At 38.1% G+C, this 15,518-nt stretch overlaps 1 protein-coding gene across 3 annotated transcripts in view; it reads left to right on the forward strand.

Annotated features, from left to right (window-relative positions):
• Positions 1-9,066, forward strand: part of Aamdc (adipogenesis associated Mth938 domain containing) — a 31,586-nt gene extending 22,520 nt beyond the window's left edge. For 2 of the 3 annotated variants that reach the window (XM_026387324.2, XM_026387325.2), the window contains exons 3-4: positions 6,644-6,739; positions 8,878-9,066. In XM_026387324.2, the coding sequence (XP_026243109.1) occupies positions 6,644-6,739; positions 8,878-9,018 (237 nt within the window). In that variant the 3' untranslated portion in view covers positions 9,019-9,066. The remainder of the gene's footprint in view (positions 1-6,643; positions 6,740-8,877) is intronic. The other variant, XM_026387323.2, reaches the window with a different exon arrangement.
• Positions 9,067-15,518: the final 6,452 nt, after the last annotated feature.

Raw genomic sequence — 15,518 nt, forward strand, 5'->3', positions numbered from 1 at the left:
TGATCCAGCAACTCTGATGAGCTGGGGCTGTCTCCAGTCTCTAGATCTCCTGAGGCTTATTGTTTTACACTTTCTTATGGCCTTTCACTTGATTTCTAGCAGTCAGTGGCATTGCTTCGTGATATTAGAATGTGAGTCTGGGGATTCTGGTGCCACTCAAAGTAGGTGCTATTTTTCTTAAATGAAGAAACCATTCAATATTCCATGTAAATATAATTATTTTTAGAAAGTGAAAATCTCCAACTGTGATCTGCAATTTATTAAATGTTCACTGTGGTCATATCCCCAGGGGAAAAAAAATTTCAGTTCTTCAAATCACATTTAGTCTGTTCAGTGTGGTTTTAGGATTGATCATGAAGCTCTAAAACTAAAAAGGGCATCTAATTCAATTCTATTATAGTCTTCAAAACCAGTTGTAAACATGTGAAAATATATCCCTTGTTTTGTTTTGCCTTTTAAGAGTTACTGGGGTTTTTTGTTTTGTTTTGTTTTGTTCAGTACTAGGGATTGAACTCAGGGGTACTTTTTTTTTCCTTTTTTTTTTTTTTTTTTTTTTTGTGGAGCTAGGGATCAAACCCAGGGCCTTGTACATGTAAGGCAAGCACTCTACCAACTGAACTATATCCCCAGTCCCACAAGTGCACTTTTACCACTGAGCAACATCCTCAGCCCCTTTTATGTTTTTATTTTGAGACAGGGTCTTGCTAAGTTGCTGAGACTGGTCTCGAAGTTGAGCTCCTTTTCCCTCAGCCTCCTGAGTTGCTGGGATTACAGGCATGCTCTACCACGCCAGGCTATTTTTTCCGTTTAAAGAATTACAAGCTAAATTCTAATTTCCCTCAAATCTTTCCTTATCTTTGTGGAAATCAAGGAAAGCTAGAGGCAATAGATACTCTTCAGAGACTTGGGCACTAGGTCTACATCCTGTACATCTACATTGTTTTATACTTTCTTATGACCTTTCACTTGATTTCTAGCAATAGATGATGTACCTTGCTGCTGATGATTTGGGTTGCTATTTGACACACAGGTGTTTTAACTTGGAACACTTTTTGACAGTCCCTCAAACCTGAGCACATACTGTGTAAGTATAAATTCTTCAGTATAGTACTGATGAGATAAGCCTGAATACAATAGGGCAGCAATGACAGAGAATTTGGCTTCCTTACCAGCTCTGGAACACTGAGTTAAGAGTGATACCAGCTCCTGCACACTCCACAAGTGGTCAAAAGACAGGGGGAAAGCCCACAGAAATATGCTGCTTTTTGTAGCCACCTGGCTTCTGTTCAACGCTGCTTCCTTGGCTAGATAAATCAGAGAGCAGGTGGGTGTGTATGTTTGCCTATACATGTGGTCTCTTCTTGCTGATCTATAACTTGCCTATACTACTACACTTTATTTTGATTGATTGATTGATTTGTACTGGGAATTGAACCTAGGAGCACTTAACCACTGAGCTCCATTCCCAGCCCCACCCCCCCTTTTTTTTTAGAGAGAGAGAGAGAGAGAGAATTTTTTAAATATTTATTTTTTAGTTTTCGGTGGACACAACATTTTTATTTTATTTTTATGTGGTGCTGAGGATTGAACCCAGCACCCCATGCATGCCAGGCGAGCGCGTTACTGCTTGAGCCACATCCAGCCCCCCAGCCCTTTTTATTATTTTTTAATTTTGAGACAGGGTCTTGCTAAGTTGCTTAGGCTGGCCTTGTTCCTCCTGTTCAGCCTCCTGAGGTGCTGGGATTACAGGCTGGCACCATGCCTACACTACTACACTTTAAAATATACTTTATAAATATTTAAATAATTTCAGACTTACAAAATTTACAAGAATAGTATAAAGAATTCTCATATATATTTTTTATCCAGATCCAATAATTAAACTTTATCATGTTTTCTTTTTTTGATATTTTTTTAGTTGTAAATGGACACAATACCTTTATTTTATTTATTTATTTTTATGTGGTGCTGAGGATCAAATCCAGTGCCTCACACAAGCTAGGCAAGCAAGCACTCTATCACTGAGCTATAATCCCAGTCCTTATAAAAAATTATAAATAATTTTTGTCTGAACTGTTTGAGTATTTTGAAGATGTTATTTCCCCTTTCTCTTAAATCCTATGTGTATTTCCTAAAAAAAAAAAAAAAAGAAATTCTCTTACATAATCATAATGCAATAATCAAAATTGGAAAATGAAATAGCAATATCTAATATAGACCTTAAATTTTGCTTGTAGCCAGGTATGGTGGAGCACACCTGTAATCCCAGCTGCTTGGGAGGCTGAGGCAGGAGGATCGCAAGTTCCAAGCCAGCCTCAGCAACTTAGCAAGGTCCTAAGCAACTAAGTGAGACCCTGTCTCAAAATATAAGATTAAAAGGGCTGGGAATGTGGCTCAGTGGTTGAGCAGAGGACCCTCTGGGTTCTTTTTTCATCTCTGGTATGAAAAAAAATGGGTTGTCATACTAATGTAGTAAGTATGTACCGTATTGCAACTTTTCAAGACTTGCTTGTTTTGCTTGGCATAGTTTGTACATTCATCCATGTTGCCATGAATAGCACTAGATTATTACTTTTATTGATGAGTAATATTCTATTATTTGAATACACAATCTGTTTATGCACTTACCGGTTGATGAACATTTGGGTTATTTCCAATTTTAAGCTACTATGAATAAAAGCTGTTATGAACATTTATGTTCAAGTTTTTGTGTGAATATGAGTTTTCTTTTCTCTAGGATAAATACCACCAGGTGTGATTGCTGAGTTGCATGATAAATATATATTTAAATTTACAAGAAACTACCAAACTCTTTTCCAGAGTAGCTCTATATTCTGTAATACCCCAGCAACAAATGAGAAATCCACTTTCTATATTCTTTCCAGTGTCTGTGTTTTTAATGTGCATTTCCACAGTCATTAATAACATTATGTGATTCATGTATGTGCTAGCCACCCATATTTCTTCTTTGATAAAGTATTCAAATACTTTGCCCATTTAAAAAATGGTTTCCTTATAATGCTATTTGAAATTAGCCAATCCCAAAAATCCAAATGCCCAATGATTTCTCTGATACAAGGAGGCTGATTTATAGTGGTATTTGGAGGGTGGAATGGGAAGATTAGATGAACTCTAGATAGGGCAAAAGGATGGGAGGGAAAGGGAAGGAGCATGGGGTGAAAAAGATGGTGGAATGAGATGGACATCATTATCCTAAGTACATGTATGAAGACACAAATGGTGTGAATATACTTTGTATGCAACCAGAGGTATGAAAAATTGTGCTCTATGTGTGTAATACGAATTGTAATACATTCTATTGTCATATATAACAAATAAGAATTTAAAAAAACTGGTTTCTTCAGGTGCTGTCATTGTGGCTCAGCAGTAGAGCACTTGCCTAGCACATGTAAGGCCCTGGGTTTGATTCTCAGTATCAAATAAAAATAAATAAATAAAATAAAGGTATTATGTCCAACTACAACTAAAAAATAATATTAAAAAAAACTGGTTTCATTTTTTTTTCTGCTTAGTGTAGGGGTTGGTACCTAGGCACTTAACCACTCAACAACATCCCAACCCTGTTTTTTTTTAAAGACAGAGTCTCATTAAGTTGCTGAGATTAGCCTTGAATTTGTGATCCTCCTACCTCAGCCTCCTGGATCACTGGGATTATACCTGTCTATGGATTGGTATGGTGGATTATTTTTTCTTATTGTTGTATTTTTAGAGTTCTTAATATATTTCTGAATACTTTGCTGGAAATATGGTGTGCAAATATTTTCTCTTGGTCTGTATATTATCTTTTTTTTTTTTTTTTTTTTTTTGGAGACAGGATCTTGCTAAATTGTTCAAGGCCTTGCTACATTGCTGAGGCTTGCTTACAACTTGTGATCCTCCTGCCTCAGCCTCCCAAACCATTGGGATTACAGGTGTGCACCACCATGCCCAGCTGCCTTTTCATATATATATATATATATATATATATTGTAGTTGGACACAATACCTATGATACCTTTATTTTTATTTATTCTTATATGGTGCTGAGGATCAAACCCAATGTCTCGCACATGCTAGGCGAGTGCTCTACTGCTGAGCCATAAACTCAGCCCCTGCCTTTTCTTTTTTAAAACAGTGGTGAGGGAGAATATGCTATGATTGAAGAACTGATAGAAAGGCCAGAGTGATTGAAATACAGAGAATAAAGAAAGTACATATATGGTGAGGCTAGAGAGCTAGGAATTTACAGGCCAATTAAGGAGTTTAGTATTTATTTTGAAGGTAAGAAGAGGCTACCAAATGCTATTTAAGCTCAGGGTGACATGAATGGATTTGTGTTTTGAAAAGATCACTCCCACTATAGTTTAAATAATGGATAATTGAAAAGGGCTAGAGTAGTTTTATGTAAATCAAAGTTGAAACTTACTACAATAATCTAAACAACACAGCTTAGAACAGGATAATGATAGTGGATAGGGAGAAGAATGAACAGGTTCAAGAGATAATAAGGAAATAAATTCCAATTGTGTCCAATATTCAGGGAAAAGGTTTAATACTTCAATACTATATTGGATGTTTAGCTATGTTTTTTTCTTTGTAGGCCTTTGTCATAAGGATAAAAGTATCCTTCTTCAATTTTCTGGGAGTTTGTAAAATAGATCATAAATAGATGATGAACTTTGACAAATGCTTTTTCTGAATAAATTGAGATGATTATGTGTTTTTCCTTTTTTTTTTTTTAATCTTTTTCTCTGGAGTGATGGACTTGCCTTACCACTGAGCTACACCTGGAATTCTATGCATTTTCTTGTTTATTCTATGAAGAACTACATTTACTTTTTTTTTAGTACTAATTATTCAACTAGATCCTATGCGTTCTAGGCAAGCACTCTATGATTGAGTTACATCCCTACTTATTTTTTAAAAAGTTTTTATTGTGCTGGGCATGGTGGTATATGCTTGTGACCCCAGCTACTCAAGAGGCTAAGGCAGGAGGATCCTAAGTTTGAGACCAGCCTAGGAAATTTAGTGAGACCCTCTTTCGAAATAAAAAAATAAGAAAGGACTGAGGATGTAGCACAGTGGTAGAGTACCCCTGGGTTCGGTCCTCAGTCCTGGAAAAAAAAATTACATTGGTCCTGGTTATATGGGGCCTGCCTTTAATCTTAGTTATTCAGAAGGATAAGGCAGGAGGATCCAAGTTCTGGGCCAGCCTCTGCAACTTAGACCCTGTCTAAAAATAAAACAAAGCAGGGTGGATATGTAGCTCAATCATAGAGTGCTTGACTACCACGTGCAAGTCCCTGGGTTCAATCCCCAGCACCACCCACACACTCACCACACATACTTTCTCTCTCTCTCTCTCTCTCTCTCTCTCTCTCTCTCTCTCTAAAGAAACTATTAAATATTCTTTCATGCCAGATTCATCTTTGTTAAAAACTGGGAAAGCTTCTAGAGTAATAGGTTTTAAAGGATAAACAGAAATTTCCAGGACTTCAGTGGGGAAGGCGCTCGGAAAAAGCAAAATGTGGAGATTGTTATAAATTTTTTCTAAAGCCCAAATTCTAACATGGTTTATGATGCTTTCTTCTACCATACCTAAAATGCTACATTTGAGTCATGGAATTACCTGAGGTTCCTTAGTCTTTTTCCTTGCTCTGAGCCTTTGTACGTGTGATTATCTGTACTTGGGATGCCTTGTTTTCCTGATTTCCTTTAACTTGAATAATTTTTTTTTTAAATTTGTAGTTGTAGAGGGACAGCATGCCTTTATTTTATTTACTTATTTTTGTATGTGGTGCTGAGGATTGAACCCAGTGCCTCACATGTGCTAGGCAAGTGCTCTGTCACTGAGTCACAGCTCAGCCCCTAACTTGAATAATTTGCTTGTATTCTAGGTCTTATCTTTTTTTCTAAGTTTTATTTTAATATATATTTTTTAGTTGTAGATGGACACAAGACCTTATTTTATTTATTTATTTTTATGTGGTGCTGAGGATTGAACCCAGCGCCTCACACGTGCTAGGGAAGTGCTCTGTCACTGAGCTACAGCCTCAACCCCTCTAGGTCTTATCTTTAATGTCACCTCCTCTGGAATATTTTCCCTGATCACCTATTCTTTAATGCCAGTCTCCCAGGTCTGAATTAGATGTTCTATGTCTCCCTCAATACCCTAAATTCACTTCCGTATAGTGCTTGTAAAACTATTGAAATTTATTTTTACTCTTCTTCATTTTTCATTAAACCTGGAGCTCCTTACGAGTGGCACTGTATCTTCTCTGTTACTCCCAGGAACCTAAACTATGCTTAGCAGAGAATAAACCTCAGTAAATGGTTCTTTTTGTTTGTTTTTTATAGTACTGGGGATTGAACCTAGGGCCTTGCACATATGAGGCTAGTGCTCTACCGCTAGCTAAGCTAAATCCCCAGCCCTTTTTTAAATTTTATGTTGAGAAAGGGTCTTACTAAGTGCCCAGGTTATTCTCAAACTTGCAAGCCTCCTACCTTAGACTTCTGAGTTGTGAGATTACAAGCATGTGCCACTATGCCTGGCTAGTAAACATTTCTTAAATGAACAAATCCCTTAAAAATACCTACTGTGAAGAAAGATTGGTACCTTTCTGCATTTTCTTTCCATATCCAGCATTCTCCTGGTGTGCAGCCTGCAGATGTAAAGGAAGTTGCCGAGAAAGGTGTACAGGCCCTTGTGATTGGCCGAGGAATGAGTGAGGCCTTGAAGGTAGGTACTGGTGTGCACAGCATTCCTGAAGACAGCTGGTGATTTCTTGGGTCTTTACCTTACAGATATGTTCTTCTTTAGAGTTCATCTCTATATTTCATACACTGTCATTTTGTTGGCCGGTGGATGAGTAAAGACTGTATACACAATTCTATTTCATCAGAATTGGACTCTATAAATCTATCTAACCCTGAGATTCTGTAGTTTCATCTATCTCTACCCCAGAATTCCTAAAGTTCTACAATTATCAGTACAGTTATTTGTTGCTTAATGACAGGGGTATATTCTTGGCAGTGCATTCTTAGGTGATTTTGTTTTTCTCTAAGCATCATACCATGTACTTATGCAAAAAGGGCTACAGCATCACTGGATGCTATAATTTTATGGGACCACCATCATGTATGCCATCCATTATTTAATGAAAAGTCATTATGAAGCACATAACTGTATTTTATCCTTTATATTTTAATACTGTTTTACATTTTTAGAGTATACTTTATGGTGCTTTCTCTTTTCCTGGACACATTCACATTATGATTTTCCCCCTTTCAGAAAAAAATATTCATTTTTTATTTTGCTTACAGAAATAGAAATGCTAGCTGGGCATGGTGGAACACACCAGCAATACTAGCAACTCGGGAGGATGAGCCAGCCTCAGCAACTTAGTCAGGTCCTCAGCAACTTAGTGAGAACCTGTCTCAAAATAAATATAAAAAGAGCTGGGGATATAGCTGAGTAGTTAAGCACCCCTGGTTCTATCCTAGTACCAAAAAAAAAAAAAAAGAAAGAAAGAATGAATATTGAATAAAGAACTAAAGAATATTGCAAAATATTCAAGGTTCAATGCAGAAATATAGAAGTAAAAGGTAAAAGGTCTTCCCTCCCCCATCTCTAAATTTGGTGATACTGCACTGATGTTCTTTATATGAATATGAAAATACATACACTCTTATATATATAGATATATATGTATGTACACTTACAACCATATTACAGAAATCAGAATCACACCGTATGTGTTGTTCTGTGACTTTCCCCCATTATTACCTTATAGATAACCTTCCACATAAGTATAGAGTATTAATAATTATAAAATATATAAAATATGTAATATAATTATATATTACAAGTATTATGTCTGTCTATAACTAAAAAATAAAAAATTCAAGACAAGCCAGAGTTAAGATAATACAATACAATAAAGGCTACCACTACTGAGAATATCTTCCATATAAATTCATTTACAAATATGTATTAAGTATTTTCTATAGGTCAGACACCTATAGTCACTGAGGACAATAAGATAAATGAAACAAACAAGTTTTATCCCCCTGTGGATAATAAAAAACTAGATAATTTCAGATGTTAAGTGCCATGTACAAAATGGTGACTTAATATGGGGGGGAGGGGCTGCATATGGGTGTTGAGAAAGGCCTTTCCTCTGAGAAGACATTGAACAGCACAGCACATGCATTAGTTAATGCTGTCTTTACATACTTGCTGTGGTGTAAGCATTGTTATTCATATTTTACAGGGCAGGAAATTGGGACTGAGACACTTTAAATAGCTGGTTGAAGGTCTTTTAGTTAGTATGTGACAGAATTTAGACTTAGGTTGAACCAACTCAAACTTCTAAAATTTACACAATGTAGGTTCTATACCATGCTAGACATTTTTCATACAGTAGCTCAGTTAATAACCCTCTGAGCTAGTTAGGTATTATCCTGAATTTACAGACATGGAAACAAAGGCTCAAAGAATTTAATTCACTTACCCAACATGAATCTGTTTATAAGGATTTAAATCCAAGGATGACTCCAGAATCCATGCTCTTCCCATTTCCATTTCACTTGAGCTTTATGCATGGCTATTAGGATGCTTTTGTCAACTTCTCAGAGGCCTTTTGGGGGCAGGGTGCTAAGAATTGAGCCCAGAGCTTCACGCATGTTAACACACATCCACCTGAGTTTCATCCCTTCTGAGGCCTTTTGACTCATTGGGGCTTACTGCCAAATGTTGGACTGGTGACATACTGGGTGACTGAGGAGTGACCGATGTTACTGTCTAACTCTGTAAAGTACACTTGCCTTATGTCAGGGCCTTTCCCCCTACTTACTCATCTCTTTTCCTCTTCCTAGGTGCCTCCATCCACTGTGGAGTACCTCAAGAAACAAGGCATTGATGTGCGGGTCCTCCAGACAGAGCAGGCAGTGAAGGAGTATAATGCTTTGGTTGCCCAAGGCATCAGAGTGGGAGGTGTCTTCCATTCCACCTGCTAATGTAGCCTTAAGAGGAGAATAAATCACTAAATTATCTTGCTTGTGACTGTCACACTGATCATTCTCCACACAAGCCTTCCCCATACATTTTTGAACATTTGTTCACACCAAGTCCTGTGCTAGACTCTTAGGGTAGATACCTGAATGATTAAGGCAAGGTCCCTGTCCTTGGAGTTGCTAAAAATAAGAAGAGACAGATATTTACTGAAGTTTAATAATGGAGTATTAGGCTGGAAGTATGAGAAACTTCAGACAAAAATAAAGGCTATCCTTGAAGGCTGAAGAAAATGCATTAAAATCACTTTGCAGTTGACACTTTGGAATGTTTATCCATCAACACGACTAATATTTTTAGTACTAGGGACTGAATCCAGAGGTACTTTACTACTGAGCTACATTCTCAGCCCTTTAAAAACAATTTTTTTTTGTACTGAGAATTGAACCCAGAGGTGCTTTACCATTGAGCCACATCCTCAGCCCTTTTTATATTTTATTTAGAGACGGGGTCACACTGAGTTGCTTAGCATCTTGCTTTTGCTAAGGCTGATTTTGAACTTGTGATCCTCCTGTCTCAGCCTCCAGAGCTACTGGGATTACAGGCATTCACCACTGTGCCTGGCTCATTTTATGGTTTTTAATATAACATTATTTTATAGATTCATAGAATGTTGGAGCTCAAAAGAACTTCTCATATTTATTCAGTAATTCTTTTGTGCCCATTTAATGAGTATGTTACAAATTTTCTTAGAACCAGTTGTTGCTGGACCCTGGAGGTCCAAGAGTATATAACTTTTAGTACTTGACCTCAGGATTTTTATGGCAGAAAAAAACTGACAATAGTAATACAGTGTGTTAATATTAATAGTAGTTACAAGGTCTACTGATGGCACAATGGAAAGACTTATCCTATTAGAATGTAAAAAAATTAGGGAAGATATCACCAAGTAGATGACAAGCTGAGTGTTAATGACATGTTTAATTCACTGAAAATCAACAGTGGCTGTTATAACCAGATATTTACTAATTATGGTATTTATCACAGCCATAACTAAATAAAATCACTCAAACTTAGTTGTTTGTTGAAGCAGCAACTCAAGAAGACTGATCCTGCTGCCTGGTTGGCCCAGTTAGGCATTGGACTGAGAGCCAACATAGACTGGAGAGCAGCTTAACATGCAGCTTGGCAAGAAAAGGTGCTAAGGCAATCAGAATGGAAAATGAAGGTATTTTTCCAACTTCAACCAGCACGTAACTGGCAGGGCCATGGTTATCTCTTTCTAGCATACATTGTGAGATCCCAAGAGGTCCCCAAGAACATCTCTTAAGCCTAACATAGAATCTAGTAGAGGTTCTGCTTAGTGACATTTCTGCAGCTCTTTCTGCATTTGTCAGTTGACAGGATCTTTCTAGATCCGTTCCCTTGGCTCATAGAGCCAGCTAGGAGGAAGGTTTGCTAGGTGTGGGTGTAATCATTCTGAGTTGTTTCTACACTAAAGAGAAATTAGTACAGACTTCTTACAAGTTTCTGGCAGTGAGGTTATTAAACTGTGTATAAAACCTGCTAAAAAATAGTGTATACCTTCAAATCTGGTCCATATGATCAGTGCTAGAAATATAGAGCCTGGAGAGAAACTCTTTTTCCCATGACACCATATTTAGTCCCATGTACTAATCATTAAATCCTTTGGTTCAATTTGTAGGCAGCACAGCCCTCAGTGTGCCCACATAATTTCTTCCAGCCTGAGTAGTTTCTAAGACAAGAAATCTACCAAGTGCAGTGTATGTATCTTTGTTCAATTCAATCATGTGAAAGCCAAATATAAAGATCTTTCAGAAATCTGAATTTCAGGGCTTGTTTCTATAGGCATGCCACGGTACTAAGTTTGCTCTGGATTCACATGCTCATTCATTCTTTCCTTGCCTGGTGTGTGCCAGGAGTTGTGCTAGGGATCCAACAACTCAAACATCCTTTTTTTTTAATGGAAATTATTATTTTTTAATACCTTTGTTTTTATTTATTTATTTGTATGTGGTGCTGAGGATCGAGCAGGGCCTTGCACATGCTAGGTGAGTGCTCTACCGCTGAGCCACAACCCCAGCCCCTCAAACATTCTTATTATCCAGGTATTCATAGATTAGTTGGAAGAAAGAGATATGTAAATATACAGTGATGACATAGAAGGTGCAAACTGGCATAAATTTGCCTGGAGACATGCTGTGTCTCAATAATTTTAACATTTAGTTACAAGATTTTTAAATTATTTTTACACAAAAATGCAGGGTGGAGGGCTGAGGTTGTCCTTCGGTGGTAGAGCGCTTACCTCTCACGTGTGTGAGACCCAGGGTTGGAACCCCAGCACCACATAAAATAAACAAAGATCTTGGGGCTGGGGTTGTGGTGGAGTGCTCCCCTGGCATGCTTGAGGCACTAAGTTCGATCCTTAGCACCACATAAATGTAAAATAAAGATATTGTGCCCACTTAAAACTAAAAAATAAATATTAAAAAAATAAAGATCTTGTGTCAATAACTAAGATATTTTTTAAAAATGCAGGGTGGCTTTTCTGGAAAAACTGAAAGATGTGGTACCACTAGGCCCACATTTACAGATTAACATTGAGTGGAGGTAGGCATGGTGGTGCATACCTGTAATCCCAGTGACTCAGGAGGCTGAGGCAGGAGGATTGCATGTTCAAAGCCAGCCTCAGCAATTTAGTGAGACCATCAACAACTTTAGTGAGACCGTCTCAAAATAAAAAAGGTTGGGGATGTAGCTCGATGATAAAGTGCCCCTGAGCTCAATCCCCAATACCAATAAATAAATATTGAGTATGATGGAACAACAGCTGCCTGCTTCTGACAGAGAATGTCTTCTCTGATTTTCAGTTGCCAAGATCTTCCTCTAGATCGCTGGATTCCTTTACTTTTCCTGTCCTCCTTCTTTAGGAGTTTGCATTTGTGAACCTGCAACATAATGACAAATACCTGGCTTGAACAATGTACAGGAGGCTGTGAGAACAAAGAGACAACAGAAGTTAGATATGTTCTACAATGAGGCCCAGTCCTGAGGAATTGGAGGAAAGGAACTAGAGGTGACCAATTGAAGAGCACATTCCAAGTTTCAGTAGATCTAAAGGTCTAAAAGGGAGTGAGACCATGGGGAGCTTTGGGAACAGCTGTAGGTACCTGTTCACCTAGAGGGGTACAGAGAAAGTCTGGGACAGGGTGTATGAGTCTGGAGACAAGCAGAGAGGCATGGACAGCCTTAGATTTTATCCTGGGACCAGTAGAGACATATTTAAAGGGACTTAAGCAGGATAATGGTGTGATCAGATCAGGGCTTTAAAAAATTTTACTCTAGGGATGGGAATATAGCTCAGTTGGTAAAGTGCTTGCCTTGCATGCACAAGGCCCTGGGTTCAATCCCCAGCACCACAAAAAAAGAAAACTTTTTTTTTTTTTTACTCTGATAGCTATATGAAAGATAGAGTGAAGTGAGCAAGACTGAAGCAAGAAGACCATTGGAAGGCCAATGTCATAGTTGAGAAATGATGGTGGCTGCATCAGGATAGCAACAGTGATTTTACAATGAGATGAAGACTGAGCCAGGCACAGTGGCACACACCTATAATCCCATCAACTTGGGAGGCTGAGGCAGGAGGATCACAAGTTCAAGGCCAGCCTGAGCAATTTAATGAGACCCTATCTCAAAATAAAAAATAACAAGGCCTGAGGTTGTAGCTCAGTGATAGAGTGGCCCTGTGTTTAATCTCCAGTACTGGAGAAAAAAGAGAGAGAAGAGGTTTGAGTCCAGAAACATTTAAGCAAGCAGAATCTAAAAGATATGATGTCTGCTCAGGTAAGGGATGAGGATAGAGTCCAGTGGAATCCAGTGCTCTGACTGCTGGATGAGCTAGACAACTTACTAGAAACAGTAGACTTCTGTTACAAAAATCCACATTAGAGAGGCTGGGGCTGGGGCTCAGTGGCAGAGCACTTGCCTAGCATGTGTGACACACTGGGTTCCATCTTTAGCGCCACATAAAATAAATAAATAAATAAATAAATAAAATAAAGGCATACTGTCCAACTTATACTATAATTTTTTTTTAACACATTAGAATCAGGAGGCCTAAGTTCCAGCCTTGGCTTTGCCACTCTAGCTCAGTCTCTCATGTTCACTTATAAATTAAGATTTCACACTGGAGGGCTGTTTATGCTCCTTTCTAGGCCTTTAGAAGATATTCAGTTAAAAAATGTGGAATGAGATGCAGTAAAATAAAAATTCTCATTTTCACTGCACCTGAGATTCTTAGGTATAAGAAGTTTAAAAGGTTAAGCTCACCCCCTCAAAAACTGAATTCCTCAGCAACAGACTTGTCAGGAGCTTGCTCAAGTCTGTCCAAACCCAGCCAGCATGGTGAATTCCATAGCTCCTAGTACACCCTGTTCAATTCTCACAGCTCAAAAATTTTCTTCTGATAAACTAAACCAGAACCTGCTCCTTAACGTATATCCACTTTTGGCAGAAAAATCACTACATTTTGGATTTTATTTTTCATTTTGAGAGAGGGTCTCACTAGGTTGCCCAGGCTAGCCTAAAAGTTACAATCTTCCTGCCTCAGCCTCCTGAGTTGCTGGGACTACAGGTATGCATGACCATGCCTGTCTTTGAAAAGATTTTTATAAGGGAGGTATTGTATCTGAAAAACAGTTAGCATATTCTTCTTTTAGAAGGCTTACAATAGTTACAGCATGATGGGCTCAGTCAGCAGCATTGAGTCTTAATGTTTTTGTCTATGCTCTAACTAACAACTGCCATCAGGTCAGGGCCTCAGTACAACTCAGCCAGCTTTGAGCTTCATTTTATCTCCATGGCAGATACCTCTTTCTGGGCGCATCCTGCTGTGTTGACCTGAGAATCTGTTGTGACATCCTTGAGATGTATTAAATAGGTGAGCACAGTATAAAAGTCCACCCCCTGGAGATTTCCCTTTCTCCCTCTAGAGCAGTTATGACCTCCTGGAGCCAGACTGCCTGCCTGGGTTCAAGTCCCAAATCTGTCACTGATTAATTGCATGACTAGGAAAGTTAGTTAATTTTTTTGAACTTCAATTGCCTTATTTTTGAGTGAAGACAGCAGACTTACTTCGTAAGGGGTTTGTGAGGGTTAATTAAGTTAATTTTTGTAAAAGGTTAGGCACACAGTAGTGTATCAAAAAACTTATAACAAATTTGAATTTAAATTCCAGCTTCACCTCCAAGTAACTGTATAATTTTGCTATTATTTTTCTGAGCTTTCTAAGGACCAAATATGATCAAGACTTCCTTGATATATAATTACTTCTGTTTTACAGATGAGAAAACTGAAGACTTTAAGGCTTTTTTGCCACTGTCTTACTCCATTTTCTACTGCTGTAACTGATATCCAAGAGTGGGTACTTTATAATGAGTAGAAATTTATTTGGCTCACAGTTCTGGAGGCTGCAAATTCCAAAAGCATGGCAGTAGCATCTGGTGAGGGTCTTTGTGCTATGTCATTCCACAGCAAAAGGGCAAGAAAGAGAGCAAGAAGCCAAACTTGCTTTTACATCAAACCTGTTCTTGTGATAACTAAGCCATTCCCAGGATGACATTAATCCACCTATGAGGCAAGGCCTTCAGGACCTCATTGCCCCTCCCAACACTGCTTAAGTTTCCAACACATGAACCTTGGGGGACACATTCAAATGACAGCACTCATGCATTTTCTGAGGTAGGATAGCTTAGGTCTCTGGAATCTTCTTGGATTTAAATGAATATAAGATTGACTACTTACTGCAGTTTTCCCACCACTGACTTAAATCTCTAAGCCTCATTGGTTGTAAAGATTAAATGATAGGTAGAGCATACAGCCCAGTCCCCACCACACAGTTAAGCTCTGTAGCACTGACTGTGTAATCCCATCTTAACTGCACCTATTAATCACAGACAGCTTCAACTTATCACAGTTGTGGCAGGAAATGACTTTATTTCTTATGCTGGGTCCCTCTTTCCCACAATACTGATTTCTTTTCTAAAATATGGTTCTTCTATATTATTTTATTAAAGGAAGAGGTTCTAAGGATAATGTCAAGCAAGATCAAGAATTTCCCTTAGGATGAAATGATTCATTCTCCAGCTATTCGGTTGTTGGCCCAGCTACTGAGTTAGGGAGGAGGCCTCTCAGTAAGATAATGGATGTCTAAGGTTCTTCAGGAACTTTCAGTGGTAAAAAAGTACAGCTGTTAAAGCAGCTTTGGAATTGGTCCTGGCAAACAGATTATCATTTTAAGAAATAAGATTATGGCTTAAATAAATAGTTCTTTGGAAGTGGCTGGAAAATTGGTTGTCTGTGTTTCACACCTCAGAATCAAGCTCATCAGCATGTGGTATAAATATTGAAGCTACGACCAAACTAGAAAGTTTGGTGTTTTCTCAATTTATTAAAGTGGAAAATAAAGGTAAACTGGAAGGTTTTC

This window comes from Urocitellus parryii, chromosome 4 (genome assembly GCF_045843805.1).
Source record: "Urocitellus parryii isolate mUroPar1 chromosome 4, mUroPar1.hap1, whole genome shotgun sequence".
Classification (NCBI taxonomy): Eukaryota; Metazoa; Chordata; class Mammalia; order Rodentia; family Sciuridae; genus Urocitellus; species Urocitellus parryii.